General features: G+C 43.1%; 1 protein-coding gene across 1 annotated transcript in view; it reads right to left on the bottom strand.

The window, feature by feature from the left end:
- Nucleotides 1-354: 354 nt before the first annotated feature.
- The window catches only part of DCAF5 (DDB1 and CUL4 associated factor 5), a 42,214-nt gene continuing 18,860 nt past the window's right edge, over nt 355-23,708 (bottom strand). Inside the window, exons 6-9 of the mRNA XM_035113580.2 lie at nt 20,223-20,436; nt 11,004-11,070; nt 9,090-9,217; nt 355-3,189 (exon numbers count right to left, since the gene is read on the bottom strand). Of these exons, the coding sequence (XP_034969471.1) occupies nt 1,408-3,189; nt 9,090-9,217; nt 11,004-11,070; nt 20,223-20,436 (2,191 nt within the window). The 3' untranslated portion in view covers nt 355-1,407. The remainder of the gene's footprint in view (nt 3,190-9,089; nt 9,218-11,003; nt 11,071-20,222; nt 20,437-23,708) is intronic.

Here is a 23,708-nt window from a genome sequence, read left to right as displayed (position 1 = left end):
ACTTACAAATGACTCAACTTACAAATGTTTCGAATTACGGAGCTCCGTCCGCCATCTTGGATGCGGTTTAGGTAGGATTTTTTTGACTTGCGAATTTTTAGATAGGGTTGCTTTGACTTACGATTTTTTTCTCCCAATGCATTCCTGTGGGATTCGACTTACAATTTTTTTTTACTTACGAATGTGCGTTCGGAACGCATTAAATTCGTAAGTCGAGGTACCACTGTACTTGGAATCCCAGAAGAATTTACCAGTGTCAAGTGTTGAACTGCAAGGCCATCCCCTCTCCAGTATATAACTATTACAAAAATATATACCAATGTTATGGTTTACCATAAAAAACAAGATAGTCAATACACACAAAAATATTTGTTTAATTGGAAACCATACATCAATCTGCACCTTTTGAACTGTAGTGCAGGACTTGTAAAACCAGGGTCTCTAAAGTCAGCCTACTGTTCCCAAGATGATCAATTATTTTAAAAAAAGGAAAAGAAAAGGAGAGAGAACCGGGTCTCAAGATTCAGTTTACGCTCACAGTTAGCTTGTTAGGTACATCAATATGCATTTTTCTCCTCCGAGTTACGCTAACCATCTTTCCTGGACTGTATCACCAGTATCATGCAGACACAAGAATTGTAGCTACATACAAGATTCATGTAGCTTTGCTGCAAGTTATTCTGTAAATCAGGTAATAGTTTAGGGACGAAGCCATGGGAAGTACAGCAGTGCTTCCAGATTATACCTCTAGTGAATTTCAATTGGTGTGGAGTCTATATTCTAATCCAATGACAAATATGGCTACTTTGCGGTAGGAGAGGCTTAACTTTAGAAGAAGGGGGAAAAGCAAGGTCATTCTGGATACTACCTTAACAGTTTCAAACAAAACCATCCCCTGCCTCTTGAATGAGTAATTGGATTACTTTAAGTACAAACAGCTGTGTGATGTTACTTTACATACAAAAACCATGAGGATGCTTCCACCAAATCAAACAGTCACTCTTCTTTAAGACTTCAGAAGCACGGGAGAGGGTTAGAAGGCGGCACCCAATTTGCTCCCATTCTCATGTGCAGAAAAACACCCCAGAAGCATCAGTCATAGATGTCAGTTGCCTATCCCTCAAGTCAATGAGACTATAAAACCCACAGTATCAACACGCAAATAATTCTCTTCAGAAGAGTAAGATTTACAACAGCCACGTTAGGTAGCTAGCTGAACAAACACCACACGTCACACGAGAATAAGTCAACTGTCTGAATAAGGATTTACTTGAACAGAATCTTGTAAGGGTATACTATACTCAGTCTCATTTTAAAGGTTGATTAGATCTTTTTATACAACATAGCCCCTGGCAATTTAAAATAGACCCACTGGAGAATGGAATGGAGAACTGGAATTGTGACATTTCAAACCCAGGCTGTGTGTGTTTTTAACTTCTTTTCCGAGGAAGACTTCTCAGAATCTGTGTCTTCAAACTCTGTTCTATGCCTTTTCTGTCGCCCACGGATCTGCGAGCCATCACTGCCTGAAAGATGCAACTCGGCAGCTTCCTCTTTCGTGCTCACGGTGTGACTGGGAGAGTCTGTTGCAGACAGGCTGCATTCCTTGTGCAAGGATGTGCATGTCTGCACAAGGCTGCCATTATCAGCATTTAAGTGTAATTGTCTTCCTTGGGCCACAGCCTCCTGCTCTCCAAAACTCTGTCCGTTACTAAGGTAAGAAGAGCGAGGGTGCAAGTGACCATTATTGTGGTTTGCACAGGAATTGTCCGTGTTCCTGTCCTCATTGTCATCTGTTGGGTTTCTAGAGTAATTTCCAGATCCACTACAGGTGGCAGCGGTGGAAAATGAATCCTTGGAGACAACCAGTAGGTTGTGGCTGGGTGCAGGTTGACAATTCTGGTTACTTTTCTGCTCCACAAATCCTGCAGGCTGGCTGCGTGGCTCTTCAGTGCAACTACTTCGGCCTTTGCATGTGGCTTTTCCATTGAGCTTCTTCATCTCAAACGAATGCTCCACAGGCCCACTGCTTCCATTCCCTTGGGTGACGTTCTCTTGATCCTCCAGCTGCCGCTGATTATCGCATTCATGATCTTGACCATTTCTAGAATTTTCTGCCGAGCTACGTTCCTTGAAGGTTTCCTTGTTGCGGCTTTCAGTAGAGGGATCCTGCCCACCTTGGGTTTTTCTGCTCGTTCCGGGTCTCCCTTCACTTTCACCACCTCCATGCGAAGTTTCGCCATCTTTGTTAGCCGCGTAAGACATATAAGAATAGTGGAGCCACCTGAAAGCTTTGTAGATCTTCCTGTCTACAGATTCACTCTCTGAGCAAGGAGAGACCTTCTCTTTGCGGACCTCCGTATTTGCAGTACTCCTTTCGGGAGATGAGGCTGGAGAAGGAGAGAGGTCATCCACTTTGATCTGGGGATAATCATAAAGGTCTTCGCCTAAGTAGGTGCTTGCGTTTTCTGTGCTGGTATTTGCATTAGTCCTTTCTTCCTTTTGTGGCTTCTGCCTGCGCCTTAGTGCGTTGCGTTGCCGGGTTGAGGCACGGCGCTCATTCAGTTCCTCGTCATCTTCTGTGCTGCTGCTGCTGCTGGAGCTGCTTGAGTCATTCTCTTCGGGACTTGGGGACCTGGGCCTCGGGAAGAGATCAGCATCCAGCTCCGTCTCACAAGTATTTTCATCAGAATCAGACTCATTAGAAAGGGCCAAGAGACGCTTGTCTTGGTACCTCCTCAGTGCAGACAAACGTTGCTGGCGAGAAGTCACAGCTTCTCTGGCTGGTGGAGATTCGGTAGATCTCAAGGTTCCCAAGTTATAAGCAGCTTCATCAGATTCTTCTGTCATGTGAGGTGGGGAGTGATGCAGAGACGTGGAGGACTCAGACTCACTATACCCCGAACGCTCACTTACTCCTGCATGGAGCTGCAGGATTGTGCTTTCACTAAGGTCACTGTCGGAATCAGAGCTCCATCCCTCAATCTCTCGACGGACCAAGGAGTCAAAGAAGGCCATCATCCGTGGATCCTCTTGGACTGACTGATTGGCATAGTCATGAGACAAGCCACTGCCACTGTTAAGCACAAGACTAATGTACTCTTCATGTGTGTACAGACAACGGGAATCATCCTCGATTTTACCATCCAGATCTCCTGTGCAACCAGGCTGCCGGTAAGGACTCCAGATCTGTAAAAAGAAGAAAAAGAAGTGTTGCTTTATATATATCACCCAGTTGCTATTTTAAGGCTTTCCAGCAACCTATATCACTTTGCAAGACTATTGGTGTGGCTGATCTTAAAGAACAATTCTTTTTACTCGGTTTCACAAAGATGTTCCATTTCACGTGCAAAATGTTTCCCCACCTACACTTGAGGATTCACAACTCATAAAATGCCCCCTAGCTTGAAATGAAATGAACGCCAGACTGCAGAGCTCTATTTTTATCTAATAGGTGTTTACAAGTGAGGGGGGAGAGGAGAGAAAGGAGGTGGTAAGAATACTTGGTTGCTTTCTGAATAAAAGTCTAGGCAGTAAGGCAGGCATTTGTTTCCCAGGAAACTAGAGCTAGAGCTTGTTTTAGAGACGTGTTGTGGTGTTTCAAGTTGCATGTTTCAGCATCTCAGCAGTTGTGGATGCCTCCACAATGTAAGCTGAACGTCTATAATGTTCAGTGTCTTAGTGCTTTTATATTTTGTTGGAAGACACCCAGAGTGACTGGGGGCAACCCAGTCAGATGGGTGGGGTAGAAATAATAAACTACTACTACTACTACTACTTGTTGTTGTTGTTGTTGTTGTTGTTGTTGTTGTATTGGTTCCCCTATACTCAAATGCCATGATAACAGCAGTGCAGCCATTTCCAATCATGTATGCCTATGAAGCTGATGGGGGTGCTTAGAATTTCACTGTCCTACCAAGTATTTCTTAAAAATACACCTAGGCTAGCACTAAAAGACCAATATATGGTTGAATTAGCACAGATGAGCAGAACCACCTGACACCATTCACCTCCCAGGCAGAAGGCTGTGTCTGCAAAAGAGGATGAGCATGCCTGTTAGTGTACATCTATGATCCATCCTCTTTTGCTAGCAGATCTATGCACATGGGAGGTAAACAGTAAACAGCATAGTAGGGCTTGGTGGTAATGCCCATTTATCCTAATCTGCTTCTTAAAAAAATTAATTGCTTGACAGCCCTTCTGTAGCAGGCCCTACCTCCCCACCTTCATCTAAGTTGTGGGTTTGGGCCTTCGGGAGACATGCTTTACATATTTATCTTATTTTAGTTCTGCTATTTATTACCAGCCTTTCACCCCAAGGGGCCAGGCCAAGTAAACAGCAGGACAGACAGCAGAATGGACCCTTGCAGAATTCCACAGGTCAATTTCTAGGGAGTCAAGTAACAACCCCTCCCCCCAATTGCTCCTTTCTGGAAGTGACCCTGGAGGTAGGAACATAACCCCAGTAAAATGGTGCCCCCCCCATTCAGTCCAGAAGAATACCATAGTCATCACTACCAAAAGTCAGAGAAGTCAAAGAGAATGCACATGGTTGCATTCCCCTTCTCTCTCAACCAAAGTCATCAGTCAAGGCACCCAAAGCAGTTTCAGTACAATGAAGAGGCCTGGAAGCAGACTGAAATGGGTCCAGATGCTCAGCTTCCTTCAAACCGGCTTAAAGCTGGAGCACCACCACACTTTTAATCACCTTGCCCAAGAAGGGGATATTTGTGACTTGGTATAGTTGTGTAGTGCTGCTGAGTCCTGATAGGTCCTCTTAACAGTCCTTAAAGGAACCAGTTCAGTAAGTAGCCGAATTCAGAAATGCCTCCCTCAAATTACTTCCCCCAGAAGAAAAAGTACAGACACGTGGAGGTTGTTCCTAGTTTAATTCTGCACAATAACAGAAGTTGCATAATAACAGAAGAGTCCAACTTTGAGGAAGACCTGCAAGGAACGCCCATTGGATCACAACATGAATGTGGAATCTGGGGAGATTCCAAATGTCAGTAAGGAAAAAAAAATACATACAGGTCTTTAGTTCTCATGCTTCTGTAGAAGTCTGGGTTAGAAAGATAGTATCAAAACCAAAGAACAGGTTAGGCAGTAATCAAAAGGGAGAAAATTTAATGGCTATTGAATTTCCCCTTCAATTACCGGTATTTGAAAATAAAGTCAGGAACTTCACACCCTTCCCTCACTACATTCTTTCATACCACCCTCAATCCTAGTCCCCACACCCACTTTGAAAACCTGAGTCCTAAAAACATGACTTTGCAGAAGAAATCCTTTTAAAGGCACTTGCTACCAAAGAATGTAACAAGACAGACATGACTCCCACCATACCATTTTCTCCTTTGTTGACCTGCCAACTAAGATTTCCCTTCATGCATCTGACAAGTGGGCTTGAGTCTCTGAAAGCTTATGTCACAATATATGCATTCGTATTGAAGGAGACACAAGACTGATTGTTTTTTGCTGCAAGAGATGAGCACAGCTACTCTTTGGGAAGATTTTAGAGTTGGGATAGAAGTTGAGAAGCAAGCAAAGCCCTTCAAAGGAGCAACCTTTTTTTTTTACAATCACCTGCAGTTGCCAGGAAAGCCTCAGACTCCTTTTACATGCAGGAAGGTGACCTTTCGGAGATGTCAGGTTAAGTGACAAGCCAACAAGATATTTTATGCTGTGTTCAGGTAGGCTAAATTATGATTTTGCTGCAAGTGTGTATAATTAGGTGTGCTACATCAAATTATCCTATAAAAGCAAGAGACAGATAGTAGCTTGCCTCTATGGTTGTCTCCATAGAAACATGGCTGAAAAAAACCTTCCATCTCTTACATAGTAGTGCATTTCAATTTTCATTAAAGTATAAATCAGCAATACCTTACAACTTTCCCTCCCACACAGTTTGACAAGTTGCCACTACCATCAGTATTCAGTTCAAGACTGCCCTCCTGGTGTCAAGCCCTCTACAGACCAGTCAGTTTCTCTCAATAGTGTACACAACCCTACCTTTCTATTGCTTACAGAGCAACATCTGCCTGCCAAGTAAGCTTTTCTGCAGTCCTCTCCTTTGACTCACCCATTATGTTCTCTCTGAATCACAGCGTTGCTTCATAATCTCCATTTAGCTTAAAAGTCTCTTCTCAAAGGCTATCTTCCACATAAAAACTTTACACAAAATTACTCTGCCGTCAAGCCATGCTAACAATTCAAATAAAGCTGGATTTTAAATTTACTTTTTAATTCATAACACACCAAAACAGAGAAGTCACCAGCTGCTGTCCACATCCACTCATCCACCTCTCAAATTCCTCTCAAGGCCAAGTTTTGGCAACCGCTCTAAGGATTTAGGAGCCAGATAAATCAGCTTACTGAAGGGTTATTAAAATTGGGAGCCCTTGCAAAGAACTGCTCTGTTGGGTTCCTGCCAATTCAACCTTCCCCAGGTGAAAATTCCAGTGCAGGGCCTCACATTTTGATCTCAACAGGTGGGAAAGTCTGTAAGGGGCTTACAAGGCTGGTCAACAATATGTGAGTGTAGGATATGAGCTTAGGTGCAAACAATCTGAAGCTGAGCCATTCTTGTCCCAAAATAGGAGGTCTTGCAAAAATGAGGACAAGGCACAGAAAAACTGGAGTTCCAGCATGGCAGTTACATACATCAATATTTCTTCCTCATAATTAGTTTTAAGCTTGTACATTAGAAAAGATAAGCATGTTTCACAAGATACAGATGCTTAACCTATGACCTAACATGAATTCTCTTTTCCAGAGGCATTCAAGCACCACAGTCAGGTTGGGAGAGCTCTTGAAAAAGACACTTAATTGAATCAATATCCCCCCCCAGCAAAAAATTAAAAATAAAATATAGGTGCAACAAAAGCAACACAGGGGCTGTTTACATTCTTACATTAATCCAACATTGTCACCCAGGAAAGATTCAGAGCTTCATTGGTTATTACATTCAAATGTCACAAGAGGCTTCAAACTGAACCAATTAAGTCTATGCGTATACCCGTTTGGCAGAAACTGGTGTAAATACAGTTAGGGGAGACGTCTCAAAAACAAGAAACAAGGCATTTCGATAGTACACAACACAGTGTAATTAAAACCCTTGCTTGTGCTGCCGCCAGATATATCCCTTTTAAAATATGCATTAGTATCTGGAGAATAGGGTGAGAAAGCAGTAGCAAACTCAAAGAGCAAGTCAGAGACACAGACTGAATATAGATTCTTGGTACTGTATTATGCAGACAGGCAGTGGACCATGCTGGCAGGATTTGGGCCAGCCATGACCCCCAGCCTGTAAATGGCCAACAGGGTTACAGTCAGTCAATCAATGTGCAACCGACTAAAGTGTTTACATGATATGCCTCAATTACTGCCATCTGCCCTAAAGACATTTACAAAGCTCTTCAGCGGATGGTTGAAAACAGAACAGGCATAGAATTAAATCCTCTTGAACCTGCTTTCTAAGCCTGCAGGGCACCTGTATATACATAAAAGAGCACAAGACGATCTACTCAAGGGTTCAGCTCAACGTCAGTGAGCCAGTGTGGTGCAGTGACAAGGGAGTTGGGACTTGGACCAGGAAAAGCGAGTTTCAAGCCCCTCTCCACCCATGAAACTCACTCTCTCCTAGCTAAATGGCTACTTCACAGGTTTGTTCGGAGCTTAGAATGGGTAAAATCCTGGATTTGAAGGAAGGTGACGCAAATGCGGTCAATGTGTTGTGTGGTAGAACCCAAACAAAGTCTGTGCACCATCCCTAAAACAGCTAATGTCATGGTTTGCACCTGACTCAGATAATCTCAACCCAGCAAAAAAAAAAACCCTCACTGCTGCACATGCAGTAGCCTCTAAAAGTGTTTCAAGCAATTAAACATTTCAGACCATCTACTATTTTCATAAATATTTATAAAGTTATCACTCCTTACAACATGAACATCTGGAGAAGCTGAGTGTTGTTTCAGATCTTAAGGGTTATTTACCCACAGAGCAGGGGGTGCCAGCTATGGACATATTTACAAACTGGAGAAACTGTTGGGGACACCATGTACATTCCCCAACCATGCACATGGATGTAAACTCATCCCCTTCACCCTGCCAGTATTTAGCCCTGGGAACGCCCTTTGGCGCCCCACTAAGCTTAAGTGGGGGTGACCAACCCAGAGTGTGCAGCTGGGGAGCAAATGTTAAACTTTCCCAGGCCAAATATCAGCAGGGAAGGGGTGGGAGAATGGGACCCTGCAGGTGTCAGGGAAGGCCTCCGAGGGCATGTATTCGTCCATGGACACTGAAAAGGCCTCTATGAAGAGGGGCTCCCTGAGTGGATATGCTTTCTTTGTGCACACTCTCTCTCAAGATGCACCCCTCAATGCAGTTGCTGCTCTTCATAAAAGACAAATGCTTAAATGCTTTGGACAACTCAGTTGTGGTTTTTATTGCAATTATTTGTTATGTTCTAAACAGATTTCATATAGCGGTATGTATATAGTTTTAATTCTATTGATGTTTAATTGGTTTTAAAAAATATATTTTTAGCGAGTCATGTTTTTAACTGTAAGCCACTTTAGAGTCCTATAAGGGGGGAAAGCAAGGTATGAATAAATATTATAATAATCAGCTCAAGGAAAGCCTTTGTTTCCTTGATCAAGTTCTCAGCACCCCTCCTCCCATGGCTGCATTTCAGTAAACAAACAACCCCCCCACAAAACCCAAACATGTGGGAGACATGAGCAGGCTGCCAACATTGTATCTAGTTTGGTTCTCACTGAGTGGGATAAAGTGTGTGGGTGTCTTGACTGTACCAGCTTTGACTAGTCAATTATATTACGGTAAACATGCCATTTGCTGGTGTGTGTGGCTGCCTTAACTTGTATTTCCCAATAAATGAAGAATATGAAGCACATTCTAGCAAAAAACACAAGTCCCGCATTATCATAGCAACCAACAGTTCTGCTTAAGAACATGCATCACAGAGAATGAGCAAGGAAACGTTTACACATTTAAAAGAGGTTTCATTTACTTTAAGATCTGAGAAGAGGATACTCAACAGCCATGGCAAAGAGGGGGAAAGAGCTCACCTTTATAATCTTTTCCACACCTGAGGAGCAGATCATGTAGGTGTGGGGATTAAATCGGACCTGATTCACAATTGAACGGTGACCCTTCAATACCATAAATGCACCATTCACCACCCTTCCGATTCCACCTGGAAAAAAACCAGCAACAGAAGAGAATAGCTCCATATACCAGAGAATGGCTTGTTTGCACTGAATTTGAAACACTAGCTGTGTACAGCTACAGGCCGTAAGTCCACCACTGCCCTTATCCCATTCTGCACCTTCCACTAAATTAGTCACTATTTCATTGGCAGCAAGTAAAACTGCCTTAAGTCAAGGACACCCTGACTCTGGACTATGCCAGTGGTGAAATATTCAAAAACTCCAGTAAGCCTGCATGCATGCATACCACAGATAGTTGTGAAAAACAGCATATTGATAACCAATGTAACTGGAACAGAAGAGGCTGAAGACAGGAATGTCTGGTGGAAGGCGTACAGCAGCATTTCTCATCAGATGAAGCTTCTAAATCATAGGCAGTCTTTCCCTTAGCAACTTCAGAACTATGGCAGGCAGATACAGTAGATGGCCATTCCATTTTACTACACTGTTGGTACTAACTATTATCCAGAAGGTGAAGCAGTGATGGTCTCAACATAGATGGGAAGAAAAGCTACCTTCAAGTAAAGGACAAGCCAACACAAATGCATTTGTTTTTATCTACTCTCTTGGTGGTTTACCAACGGATTAGTCCCTGTAATGCTTATGGCAGATCCACCCCTTGATCCAAACCAGGATTCTAGGATGCTCTAAGTGTAGACTAGTTCACCCCAGGACTTACAATAGGCAGACAGGGGGAAAGGGAATTCTGGAAGGAAGAACAGCAATCTGCATGTAGCTGCAAGTAAGTAAGGAACTCTAAAACAAACCTGCTATCTAATAAGACACAGTACACGTCCTGGTTCTTATGTTTCTAAGAGTCCCAGGCCTCTGAACCCAACAGGTCTGTGCCTCCTTTATCACAGGAGAACCACATTCACTTGGTCATACAAATATAAGGCTGGGTTGGTTCGGTTACCAAAACCATGGACCTTTAGGCTTGGCACCACAGTAAAGAACTTATTACTTCATGTATTTCAGCTTGGTCACTGCTCAACAAACGATGCCTCTGGAAGCCCAGAAGTGGGACATGAAGGAACCTTCACTTAGTTTTGTAAAAAACAGCCATGTTGGGGACACAAAAGTGAGAAAGCAGTGACACTCATGACAACATACATAGACCAACAAAGAGCTAAAATTAAAGCGCTAAGCTTAGTGCATGTGTGTTTCAGTAGTTGTTAATATTGTGAATACGTAGTGCTTTTTTGTGTTTTAGGTGTTGCAATTCTAAACTGTTACATATTCTGATTGATTGCATCAATGAATAGCACAGTGTTAGGTGAAAAATACAGAAACCTGTATTCCCCACCCCTACAAGGCAAAGAGCAGCTAGGGGGGAGAGATGATTTTGATTAAGAAGGCGATGGGGATGAGGATACACACACGTCACATACAAACAAGGAGAAGTTCAGTGCTTCCAAGCAGACATGTAAAGGATTGCAAATATCACTGAGTTTCCCCAAAGGTATGCATGTACAGAAAGGCGGCCCCAATAATGCACCTTCTTGCACAAATTGGTAATATTGTAGAATAGTGTCCCTCAAACTTACAATGATTGTATACCTCTTTTGAGAGGTTATACCAGTGGTAGGCCTTTTTGGGAGAAGATAATTTGTAGTTTTAATATTATTATTTTATCTAGACTAGATGTACCCTTTGAAACTCTTTTGCATAACCCTGGGGGTATGCACACCACACTTTGGGAAACACTGTTCTAGAAGACTGCTTTTCCTAGCGCTAGTAACTTAATTTGGAAGATTCTACAGGAACACTCACCTGCTTCTGGATCCGGAGGAATTCTCCACATGTATAAATTAAAGTCATCAGAGCCAGAGAGGATGTACTGTTAGAAATAAAAATACTAGTAAGTTACAACAAATTCACCACTAAGGCAACCCTTGAAATATACATATTTGGAAGATTCCAATAGCTTGATTATATGATGCAATACATATATATTCTACATGTCTAGAATTCATATTGTTCGTGTGGCGGCAGGTCAAGGACTGAAAATATAAAGACCAGAGATTCATGATAAACCAGTGGGGGAGGGAAGGCTTTGATTTTAAAAATCAACAGGCTACAAAAATGATAAGCTACAATCCAATGCATATTTACTTTCCAGTCCCATTGAAATTATACCCATAAAAATCATGCTACACAAGTCAAACACCTGCCCCTGTTCTACTCAATATGCCCACTTTATGAAAGTTCAAAGTACAGTACTGATAATTTTAAAAGCTTACTTCCTCAAAGTACATTACTAGTCTGTTTAGCTGAAAAAAGAAAATAAAACACAATTACTGTACACTTATAGAAGAATTGGAAAACTGCAGAGGTAGGCAAGTGCTAATGAACTGGGCATTTCCTACCACAATTTTTAAAATTGCATATGGAGCTGAAGTTCTTATGAATAAAGGTAGAACACCTGAGAGCAACTTTGTGGGGATACAGAAAGTTATGTCTTTTACAACATTTGACCAATCTCCACTCTGTGCCAATCTGATGTCCAACAAAGAATTCCTCATATTTGTAACCCAGTAGCACAAAGAAAGAAGGGAAAATAAGGCAAAACTTTAGTTTTTACCCCTTATACAAAGTTGATTCAATTTTAACCAGAGATGTAAAGTCAAGGTGCTCTGGCTCTCCAGCCTAGTTACTGCCAGAAGAAAACAGTCACACAAGGAACTCCTTTTCATGTGGAATTTTAGAGATGTGCTTGTAAGAGGACAGCTTTAGAGAAGTGCTGCCAGCAGAGTCTCTTTTGGCAAATGTTAACAATGTCCAAAAAAGGATCTAGCACAGGAAAGTTGGTCAGGCTGTAGGTGTGAATGCAACCTACACATTATTTTTTATAACTAAAAGTGTAACTAAAAGTATAACTAAAAAGTACTGTATCTTGCACTTAACAGCCAGCCAAATGCAGCCGACACTGTGCTAGTGGTTGGTGAGTTTCACTAAACACACAGTTGTAGCATAGTCACTCAGTTTAATAGTCTTAGTGTAGTAGCAGTAGTAGTAATAAAATTTTTATTATTTATTCCCCACCCATGTTTGTATGAAGAGAAGTTTCCTCAAAAGAGTTCATCATGAGCAATTGCAAGACACACATCTAATGCAGGATGCCTGCATACAAAAGAGACAAATGATCTGCACACAAAGTGTTTCCAAGCAATGTTTTCTGAAGCCAAGAGGTAGAAAGCATAGCCTACAGAAGGGGTGGGTCAGAAAGTAGAACAGAATCGTTGGTTTATATGTATTCTTTTATAATAGCTTAATCAAAGTTTGTAATAGCTTAATCATGGGATGCGGGTGGCACTGTGGGTTAAACAACAGAGCCTAGGGCTTGCCAATCAGAAGGTCAGCAGTTTGAATTCCTGTGACGGGGTGAGCTCCCGTTGCTCAGTCCCAGCTCCTGCCAACCTAGCAGTTTGAAAGCACGTCAAAGTGCAAGTAGATAAATAGGTACCGCTACAGCGGGAAGGTAAACGGCGTTTCCGTGCGCTGCTCTGGTTCGCCAGAAGCGGCTTTGTCATGCTGGCTCCATGACCTGGAAGCTGTACGCCAGCTCCCTCGGCCAATAACGCAAGATGAACGCCGCAACCCCAGAGTCGGTCACGACTGGACCTAATGGTCAGGGGTCCCTTTACCTTTACTTTTAATCAAAGTTACAAATTTTCTCAATCCATTCAGATATAGTAGGAGATATGCTTTCCCCCAATTTTTAGCTACTATAAACTTTGTAGAAGTTATAAGGTTAAACATTATTTATTGGTCATTATCTCGAATGACATCTTTTAGATAACCAAGCAAAAATACTGTAGGTTCCTAGTGGACGTGGTATCCTAACATATCAAAGATATTAACCCAAACCAATTTCCAGAATATTTTTATTTGAGAACAATTCCAGAAGATAAGTATGTAATTTGCTTTGCTTAATCACATCCCCAACATTTATCCAACCCTGTTTAGTAGTTTCCGCTATTCGTGACCCCATGGACCAGAGCACGCCAGGCACTCCTGTTATACAACCCTAACTTGTATATTAAATTCAATTTATAAGGCATTAATACCAGTGAGAGAGAGCTTTAAAATAGTTCTCTTTTGGATCTGCTGAAATTAAATTATAATGGAGGTTGTCCTAAACCCAGTTCCATTGTTTCCTGGTTATTCTCTGATCCAAATCTCACAACCATTTTCTCATATATGTAGTATCCTGGTTCCGGTCCAAGTTTAACCAAAGGTCATAGAATCTTGCAATTAGGCATTTATGAGAGATAAATAGAATTTTCCATTTGTTCTCTTTCCTGACTTTCCCATATTTTTTGCATCAAAGAGGTCACAACTCTAATTTTAAAACCAACCTAACAGGTTTGTAGAAAAAAGGGTATTTTTTTGCAATGTTTTGGAACACGTTTGATGATAATGTCCAACAGTATGCTGCTTCCAACCTGCTGTAATAGTATTTCTTTATGCTCTTTGTCTTTGGTTTATTTTAATAAAAAAAATTAATTAAAGGAAAGAAGGAAAGGAAAGAAAGCAGGGCAGAATGCAGATCTCTGGTTGTTAAAGGCCAAGCCTCCACCTTATGTGTTTATGACAATAAGTCGACAGAATCCCTCCGGCATATAATGTTCAATTGCCCTTTGTATAGTGCGGCTCGGACGAATATACTGAACCCAATAATCCAGGAATTTGATGACAAACCAGCAGAGTCATACCTTGCACTTACCCTACAAGATAATGACCCCCATTGAACTCTGCAGGTAGCAAGGTTCTTAATCTCAGTCCTCTCTCATAAGAGACTGCTGTATGATTATTGAAAGTTCTACATATTTTATTCTATTTTCTTTTGGCAATTATGCATATATCTGTGTGCACCCAAATGGCTGTGGTGTAAATTTGTACAGATGTTTTATGTCTATGTTTTTCTGATAGATGGTTTGTGTTTTATGTTTCAATGTAATTTTGATTGTGTGGGCTTATAGCCGCAATAAATCTGAATCTGATCTCTGGTTGATTTGCAACATAGGAAAGTATTTCTGACTCCTTAAAAGCAACAAGAAAATGGTTTCCCCCTCATCTAAATGTGGCTGTTGTTGAAATGAAGAAAACTAACTTGAGTAGACACTGTGCATGTGTAAGTTCAGTGCACCTCTGGTAGGCTACTGAGGAAAAAATACACCTATTGCTACCATTCATAACACACCTCATAATGTGCTCAGAGGCACCACTGTTCTTTAATTTTAACTCTATATACTTTTTGCACGACTGTGGCTGGTAGATTTAGGGGTTCTAGTAGACTGACAAGCCTAAAATTGGCTCACCTCTTGCCTAAAAGAAAGAAAAATGAAGACCCATCTCTGTTCTAGTCTGTTGTTTTTTAGGAGAGTGGTCAGAGAAGCTGCTCTTGTAGGATAATATGAAGAAAGTTGTTAAGAAATATATGCTGCCTGCTGTATCTCCAGCACTGAGGATACATCACGTGTGACATCATGGCCTGGTTCACAAGGCCTGCAAAACCAAACCTTACCTTAGTAAGCCTGTGTTGGCTCCTGGAGAGAAGCTTATAGCCACTGAGCTCCTCCCTGGTCCTTTTTGCTGCAGCACTGTGCCAAGCTATCTCCTTCCTAACCTCGTGGTTAGCAAGCAGAGAGGTGAACCACAACCCCCATTCAGACAACATGCTAAGTCATGCAGCAAATGGTACTGGAGGGGAGAAAAGGTGGTAGAAGCTCCTCTCTGGGATCCTACACAGTGGCATATCAAGCCCAGGCAGTACCCGGTGCAGCGCCTGTGCGGCACCCCATACAGAGTGTGGCATCCCGCGCGTGCGCACTCCGTACAGGGTGCCGCTGGCGTGCGGCACCCCAAATGTCACCCCCTCCAGGGTGGCACCCGGGGTGGACCGCTCCCTTGCTATGCCACTGATCCTGCACACTTGCATTGTTTTCCTAATTCAAGGTTTAGCTTAGCGTATCATGCAAATCAGGCCCAAGTGTGTGACCTAAAGCAGCAAAAAAAAAGTACTTCTTATGCCAACCCTCCCCTCCTCCATATTTCCTACTCCCATCAACTTCTCCAAACATTAAGAGAATGTGTTCAAACACAACATTAACAGTCTTTTTTGGGGAAATATTCAGTTATTCGATGAGCAAAGATGTAAATCATCCTCTATCTGTGACTAGCTGCAAACAACCAAAAGGGGAGGGGAGGAAAGGCCTTTGGATGACAAGCTGCTGATTCAGAAGTTTGCCTTAGAAGGAAGAAAATTCCCAGGCATGGTTAAATAGCTGTTGCTGCACAAAGCAGCAATCCCAGAACTCTATAAACATGCCTCAATTGTTTAGAATGAGTCATCCTCAGACTGCTGGCTCTGCTGCTTCCTTGCCTGCCTTCCTTCCCTCCCATTTCTGCCCCAAAAGGAGAACATACTACAAGCAACTTATGCAAAATGGAATATGATCAGCAGCGGTTACTGTGGTCTTAATGGCAGTGCTTTTTGCACATTCTGGAATTCAGCCACCAACAGGAATAATTTTTTCTTAACTACTGTCTGCTGGAAAACAGTCGGCATCTTGAAGCTTTTATATTTCCGTAGGTTTCGCTGAATGCAAAGTATTAAAGAGGAAAATTAAAGCCAGCCTTCTTTTCTTGCTCCACATTTGCTTGCTTCTTTTGTGTAAGGCAATTCATGACTGACAGAGCTTCTTACATCTTAAAGAGCCAAATTACACATTAGGTTAGCTACATAACTGGGCCCTTTAAGATTTTTTGTTTTTACACAGTTCACCAGCACAGGGCTCCCAATTCTTATCAGGACCCTAGTGCAGAGGAGTGGGGTGCTATTAACCCTTAATCTCTCAGCTATGACACCAAGAAATCCCCTGTCCTCCCCAGAGCACTTTTACACTTCAAATAATTGCTTGTTGTTGTTTAAATAAGGAAACAAACAAATGTTGCTTTAAAAAATGGATGGCCTGCTTGACACCACAGGTATGGGATATGACTGACAACTAAACCAGGGCTTAAGAGAAGAGTGGTTCAGTTTGGATTGCCATCTTCACACTTAAGTGCCGTTGAATCTTTCCCTTAGTTCCCCCCCCTGCCAACAGCAGCACTCGAAAAAGTTTCCCAGGTTGCTCATCTGCATGAAATCTCAACAAGTCTGTGGCAAAAGCCAGTTTCCACTCTCAAAATAGTCACAGGAAGAAGAGCAGCTTCCTATTTTACATCTCTTCAGATATATAAAATTCCATAAGTTTTGAAGCAAAGGAGGGTTGCTATAAATTTCAATAACGGTAACGGTAAAACCAATTGTTCTGTTTTGTGATATGCTGCTTATTTAAACAAACACGTGCTACAGCTCTATCACACACAGATGTACACCCAAAATATAACAACTGATAAGGCAGAAAATCAGGAGCGACATATTTCTGGAAGCAAGAAAAGGCATAAAATAAAGGTATGCTAATAAGAGTAAGCCAATTGGGGATAAAAAATAATTCATCAATATTCAAATGTTCGGTAAGTCCCTCACTCTCTTTGACCACTCAAAAATAATTCTTCAAAAAATCCTAGCCTTTAACTGTTTGAACAGTATATATCATGTCAATATCAGAAATTAAATACATGGCCCTGTCTATATTTGCTTTCAATGTACAGTAATAGGTCTCATAATAGCCACTGCTGCCCCCCACTGGCAGTATAGGGCAATGTCAGTGTTTCACCTCAGTAAGCTCGCTGCTTAAAGTTACCAAGAATATATTTCTTACGGCCTTAATGAAAACATTCAAAATTAATCATTGTAAATGCATTTGAAGATAATCAGAAAACCCTCATAGGGTGTATTTAGGTCATCATTCCCTGCATTCCCCTGTTCATCATCGAAATACAACTGTTTCAACATTAGGCTTGTAAATGGTTTGTCCACATCTAGTTTATAATTTGAAAACACAAGCCTGGTGGAATTTGGGAAATCTTATCAGTTAAACTAGAGAGCAGCACTGCTTCTGAGAGGGAATTCACGTGGTATGAAGTAGTCAAGTGCCTGCCCTTTCCGACTAAAACTGATACAGTGGAACCTCGGTTTTCAAGCGTCTTGGAAGCCGAACGATTCGGAACCTGAACGCCGAAAACCCGGAAGTGAATGCTTCCGTTTTTGAACGAGCCTCAGAATGCTTAATGTTTCCTACCCTAAACCAAACCAAATTCCTAGTGCTGCAAAAGCATGCAAAAAATTTTCCCCCAAAGTTGACTTGGGGGGGGGGAGGATGCTGCCAGTTCTAAGTTCTATTCTTAAGTGGCACTGAGCAAGTTCCCTAGTTTATTTAAAACAAAACAAAACAAAACAAAACAAGGGCGTACCCACCATGCGGCAAGTTAGGGCAGCTGCCCTACTCTAGAAGCAGGGCTGGTGGGCAGAGGCGGAGCACAGCCCGGCGGAGCGCGAGTTCGCCATTCCCGCCGCACCGCGCCGCACCCTCCCTCCAGCTCCCCGGCGCGCCCTCAGGCAAGGCCAAGCGCGGCGGGGAACCAGAGAGCGCGGCGCGGCGGGCAGGAACGCTGAACTCGCGCTCCGCTGGGCTGGGCTCCGCCTCCGCCCACCAGCCCTGCTGCTAGGGAGGGGCACAGCCCGGCGGAGCGCGAGTTCGCTGTTCCCGCCCACTTTGTGGCCCCTCCCCTTCCGTGCCTTGGCCCCTCCCCTTGCCCCCCCTAGTTTTGATCCTGGGTACGCCCATGAAACAAAACAGCATGTAAATGAGTTGTTTTAGCCACTGCTCTTTCTAGGACTCATCCTAAGGAATGCTGGAAGAGCAACCCAGTGACTGATGCATTCCTGAAACTTCCCTGTACATGCATAATATCAACAAAGGAGACTGAGTGGTGATGTAATGTCTGAGGACATGCCACAGAGTAAAGATAATTTTAGTTTTATTCAGAGAGCATACATTAACTCTTGCTTGAAAAAAGCAGCAAAGTAGTGCTTTTTATTACTGGTGGCCCGGAGCTTTGCTACATCTATAGCAAAGCAAAAGGGGGCGGGGAAAACGGATTTCAGAACTAAGGAGAAATGAAAGAGGCAGCACTGATCTAAAACAAAGGAAATTTTTCGTCAAGTTTTGGGAGTCATTCCCTAAAATGCTGAGATCGTGCTAAAGAAATTCGTATTTCACCAAACTTTACTCACTTTTTATTGATAGAGGCATCAACCTAAGTAGAAAATGGGGGATGGGGGGGGGAGATGACACATGCATGACTCCTGTGTGACACAGGGAGGAGTCAGGGGGTAGAGCCAAACACAACAGCAGTGCAGCTTCAATGGCTGGTGGCTCCTCCTTTCTGGAGCTTGGCCTCCTCCTCCTGCCACCGGCCCAGGACTGCTTCCCCTCTGTGGCAGCAGCAGCAGAAGCGTCCAACCACTGAATCAGCACTGCATTCAGCTCCACACTCGGCCTCCTCTGCAACTGATTGTTCTCAAAATTGGGGTGGCACCCTCCAATATTTTATGGGAGGGGTGAAGGGACCTGGGCGCCTTAGAGTTGGCACCTATGTGAGATAGAGCATTAGTGCAGTTACAAAAAACTAGACTCCACCTCCCATAATGCCACCAAAACCAGGCATTCTGAAGACTACTTTTTCTCCTCTCCCTTCTGCTACCTAAATAAAATATATGCAAGTTCCCAACAGCATTCCTTTTTAATTTTTCTCCGGCCCCCTCCCCCTCTCCCTACCATACTGCACCAGCCTTCTTCCCTCCCCCTCTAACAAAGGAAAGCACTCGCCCCCTTCCGCCCAAAATGGTGGTGCAACTGGTCTCAGTCACGTGAGGTCAGATAACCCGCTAGTAAGTCATCATAACCCACTAGATGATCAATATCCTAAAGGGTAGGTCTGGAGGCACATGGGGTCATCACCATGTAGAAACAAAGCAGCTTAGAGTCTGCTCGGTGCCTAGGTGGTGACCGAACCACATGCACACCCCTTTGGATTCCATGATGAAAACATGTGGGATATAAGTTTAAGAAACAGGTAGAAACAAAGGGAAAGCAAATAAGCACATTATCATCTTTCTAAACATTTGCACCAGCCATCTCAAATCAAGGCAACATGGTGCACTGCCTCCTCCCAATTAACATTTCTGCATTAGCCAAGGCACGATTCGTATGGAAATATAGCCATGTAACAGCTCTGCATGGTGTGCCATTTGCTTGCAGCTATTTGCTGTGAAGCACGGTCCAAGTTCTCGCATACCACAGTAATATGGTGAAAACGCAGCAGAGCCATGTTGCAAGCAGCTGTATGCACTAAAACAGCTCGCTATCTGGGGCTTTTTTGGAACAAACTCATATGATGCATTGATGGGAGTAGAAATGGAGCCTTAGCTACCACAGTTCCATTACCCTGTTTAGTATCAAAGTATTTCATTCCCCCTCCCTTTAATGTGTCTAGTCTGAAAGTCACGTTAGTGGGGTGAAGTGGACAGTGGATTTCAACCAGAGACATACAGTTTCTAATGACCACCCAGGTGAGGAGCTCAGTGGACAACCTGGGTCAGCTACCATCTCTCGGCCTAGTTCACCCCACAGGGTTGGCTAAGTTGTGTGGATATGTTGGCCAGGTCTCTCAGTGCTAACACCCTTCTTTGTTTTAAGCAAGGGGGAAACCTAAATATAGGCACACTGACCCTGTGTTTTAATTCCATGCCATCAATGCTCTTGAAGTGCCCATTGAGCCAGTATGGTGTAGAGGTTAGATTGTCGGACCTAGGTGACTGGGGTTCAAGCCCCCATCTGGCAATGAAACTCACAGGATTAACTTGCATCAGTCACTCCTTCTCAGCCTAACCTACCTCACAGGGTTGTTGTGGGGATTAAACAAGGAGGGAGGGAGCCATATATGCCACTTTAAGCTCCTTGGAGAGCAAGGTGGGATATAAATACCACAAATGAAATATTTATTCAGCTCATAGACTTGGCAACTGAGGCTCTTTACCTGATCACGATCACCTGCAAAACAGCAGCTTTTCATAGTACAAGAATTAAAGTATCCTTGGTTGTCAAACTGGAAGACAGGCAGACGGGAGTGGATGTCATAAAGGACTGGTGGCAGCCGACGTCTGAGAGCAAGCAGCTGTGTTCCATTGCTGTTAAACCGCACACTCATGGCACTCTGAAGCGATAGATTCCCACCATACCGGAGCAGGGAACTAGGAAACAAGAAACCAAAAAGAATCAGATGGGCTGCCGCAATTTAACTACCATGAAGCATCTATCGGCCATCCCTCCTTATCACAACAAGACAGGAAGGAGTTCAAAGGAGGCAGAATGTCTGTAGATGTGTAACTGTGTTCCATGAACCACACTTCTCCTTATATTACTCAGACGTCCTAAATAAATTTCCAGGAAGGAAACATTACTGAGGATCCAATAAGCCACCCAAGCTCTATACTTAAGGACTAAATTATGAATTAGATGTGTAGCAAAATTTCAGTTAAATTTTTGGCAAAATCTCAGACAAGTAGCAATGTTTATTTCAAGTCCCAAATCCAGTTAAGAGTATTTGCTAAAACTTTGGCCACAACTAACTACATAAAAATTACAAAAGATGTACAGTGGATAAAATCAATTTAAAATTAATCCCAAAACAGGAAACTAAATAACCTGTTGAATAGCCTCTGAGGTTCAAGAGGGAGGGAGCCTTTCTGATCACATCTAGGAAGGCATGCCAAAGAATTGGGAATAGAATACTCAATGCATGGCATCAGATGGATACAAACTGTTCATCCGAATTACAGAGGAACTATTAACAAAGACAGTAAATATAAATAGGGTTTGGCTCCCAGTGGACCTCAGAATTTATTGTGGCAAAAGCATTCATAGCTCATTCACTCACTGTATCATAATCAGTGCTTTTCTTTTGGTAAAAAAAATGAGATGCTGGTTTGCGCATTGATAGAAGTACCATGGGGGCCAGCACAAAATGATTTTACATACAGCAGGATTAGAATTTTAAATTAACAGTGGTAAAAGTAATAACCTATTGAAAATCAATCTTTCCCAGCTATTGAATGTCATCGTAACTAAAAAGTTTTCAGTTCATCCACAGGAAGTCTCACAGTCAGAGAAGCCAAAAGAATGTGATTCTTCCTTCTCATTTCCAACCAGCTTGCTGCCCCTTCAAACCTCTCTTCAATCTTCTCTTGGTTACTCCTTAGGCAAGTACAGTTGTCAACTTCTTAAAGGACCGATCCTTTGTTTTGCCGCAATTAATCCAGAACGCAGCAGCTAGACTGGTGACTGGGAGTGGCCACCGGGACCACATAACACCAGTCCTGAGAGGTCTGCATTGGCTCCCAGTACGTTTCCGAGCACAATTCAAAGTGCTGGTGCTGACCTTTAAAGCCCTAAATGGCCTCGGTCCTGTATACCTGAAGGAGCGTCTCCACCCCCATTGTTCAGCCTGGACACTGAGATCCAGCGCAGAGGGCCTTCTGGCGGTTCCCTCGTTGCGAGAAGTGAGGCTACAGGGAACCAGACAGAGGGCCTTCTCGGTAGTGGCGCCCGCCCTGTGAAACGCCCTCCTATCAGATGTCAAGGAAATAAGCAGCTATCCTATTTTTAAGAGACATCTGAAGGCTGCCCTGTTTAGGGAAGTTTTTAATATTTAATGCTGTATTGTTTTTAACACTCGATTGGGAGCCACCCAGAGTGGCTGGGGAAACTCAGCCAAATGGGTGGGGTATAAATAATAAATTTATTATATTACTACTACTACTACTACTATTATAGCAGCTTGACCTGTAGATATTAGCAAAGTGAACAGATTTGCCTGCTAATGTCTACAGATCAAACCTGCTGTTAGTGACAGGCCAAGCCAAGCTTTGTTTCTTTTCCTGGTCTGTTAGCAACCCTATCATCAATCTATTTCCCCCTTTCTCACATGCCAATTTGCTTGGAAATACTAAGAGTTTTAAACAGAACGTACAGTACTGTATACAAACTACAATGGTAAATTAAATATTCTGGGCAAGGATGGAAGAGGAGTTTGGATTTGATATCCCGCTTTATCACTACCCCTTTGAGGAGTCTCAAAGTGGCTAACATTCTCCTTTCCCTTCCTCCCCCACAACAAACACTCTGTGAGGTGAGTGGGGCTGAGAGACTTCAAAGAAGTGTGACTAGCCCAAGGTCACCCAGCTCTTAACCACTAGACCACACTGGCTGGAGCCCCAGCTATATGATTGGTGCTAAATAATAATATGCAGCAGCTAAAGCAGGTTGAAAACCTAGCTTGGTCCCCCATCCCAATTTATATAAACAAGAAGATGCTTATTCCACAGCAATTCCTTTAGCCTTACTCTGTTGCTTCACATAAACATCAGGAAGAACTTTCTAAGAGCTGTTTGACAGGGGAACAGACTCCCATGAGAGGTGGTGGACTCTCCTTCCTTGGATGGACATCTGCCCTGTATTATCTAGTACATGGGACGGCAAACCAAGGCCCGCAGGCCAGATAAGGCCCAATTGCCTTCTGGATCTGGCCAGCGGACGGTCCGGGAATCATCATGTGGATCGCCAGCGCGCGTTCTTTCCCTCTCCCTCACACAGCGGCCAGCGCCTCCTCCTGGCTTCTCCCTGACCTGCCTAGAGGAGGAAGGGGGCTGGGCTTTGTTGGTGCCAGCAGCAGCCGCGATCAAGCGGCTGCAATTTTAAGTAGCCCCTCTCCAGAGCCCTTTTGCGCGCTGCTCATTTTCCCTCTGTTGCTGCCGCCAGCCCCTGCCGCTCGCAAGACACAGGTAAGCAGCCACAGGGGTTCGTGGTGCTCTTGTATCATATCAAAATATAGTCTGGCCCCCCACAAGGTCTGAGGGACAGTGGACCAGCCCCCTGATGAAAAAGTTTGCTGAAGCCCTGATCTAGTTGATATTGCAAGGGGTTGGACTTGATGACCCTTGTCGTCCCTTCCAAAACTACGATTCTATGATTCTATATTATGAATTCCTCTACATATAAAGTATTTCCTGTTTATTAAACTCGCAAATATATTACCATATGTCTACGTTAATCGAAAGAGGATCTTCATACAAACAGCTGGATTAGCTCAGCTGGTCTCTCAGCTGAAGAGGATTTGAACTAGACATTTGGCAAAAGATTCCTGCATTGCAAGGGGATGGACTAGATGATCCTCACGGTCCCTTCCAACTTGATGATTCTATGATTCTAAACATTTAACTTTTCCCCGTCTACCCTGCAGCAGAATATGTGAACAGGCCATGATGATGTCATTTGCCACACAGATCCTATACAAAATGATAAATGAAGCAGGATATGTGGAACAGCAACATTTTGGGTCTTAATCCAAGAATAGATTTTTTAAAGGTTAAATCAGTTTTTACCAGTAGCTAACAGACAAATGAGAAGAGAGAGGATATGACAAATGGGAGCTACTGTCTGCATCAGCTAATGGTTTCCTTTCCAG

Source organism: Zootoca vivipara, chromosome 1, assembly GCF_963506605.1.
Source record: "Zootoca vivipara chromosome 1, rZooViv1.1, whole genome shotgun sequence".
Taxonomy (NCBI): domain Eukaryota; kingdom Metazoa; phylum Chordata; class Lepidosauria; order Squamata; family Lacertidae; genus Zootoca; species Zootoca vivipara.
The sequence above is the reverse complement of the archived record's forward strand: the minus strand, read 5'-3'. Positions and strand labels throughout refer to the sequence as shown.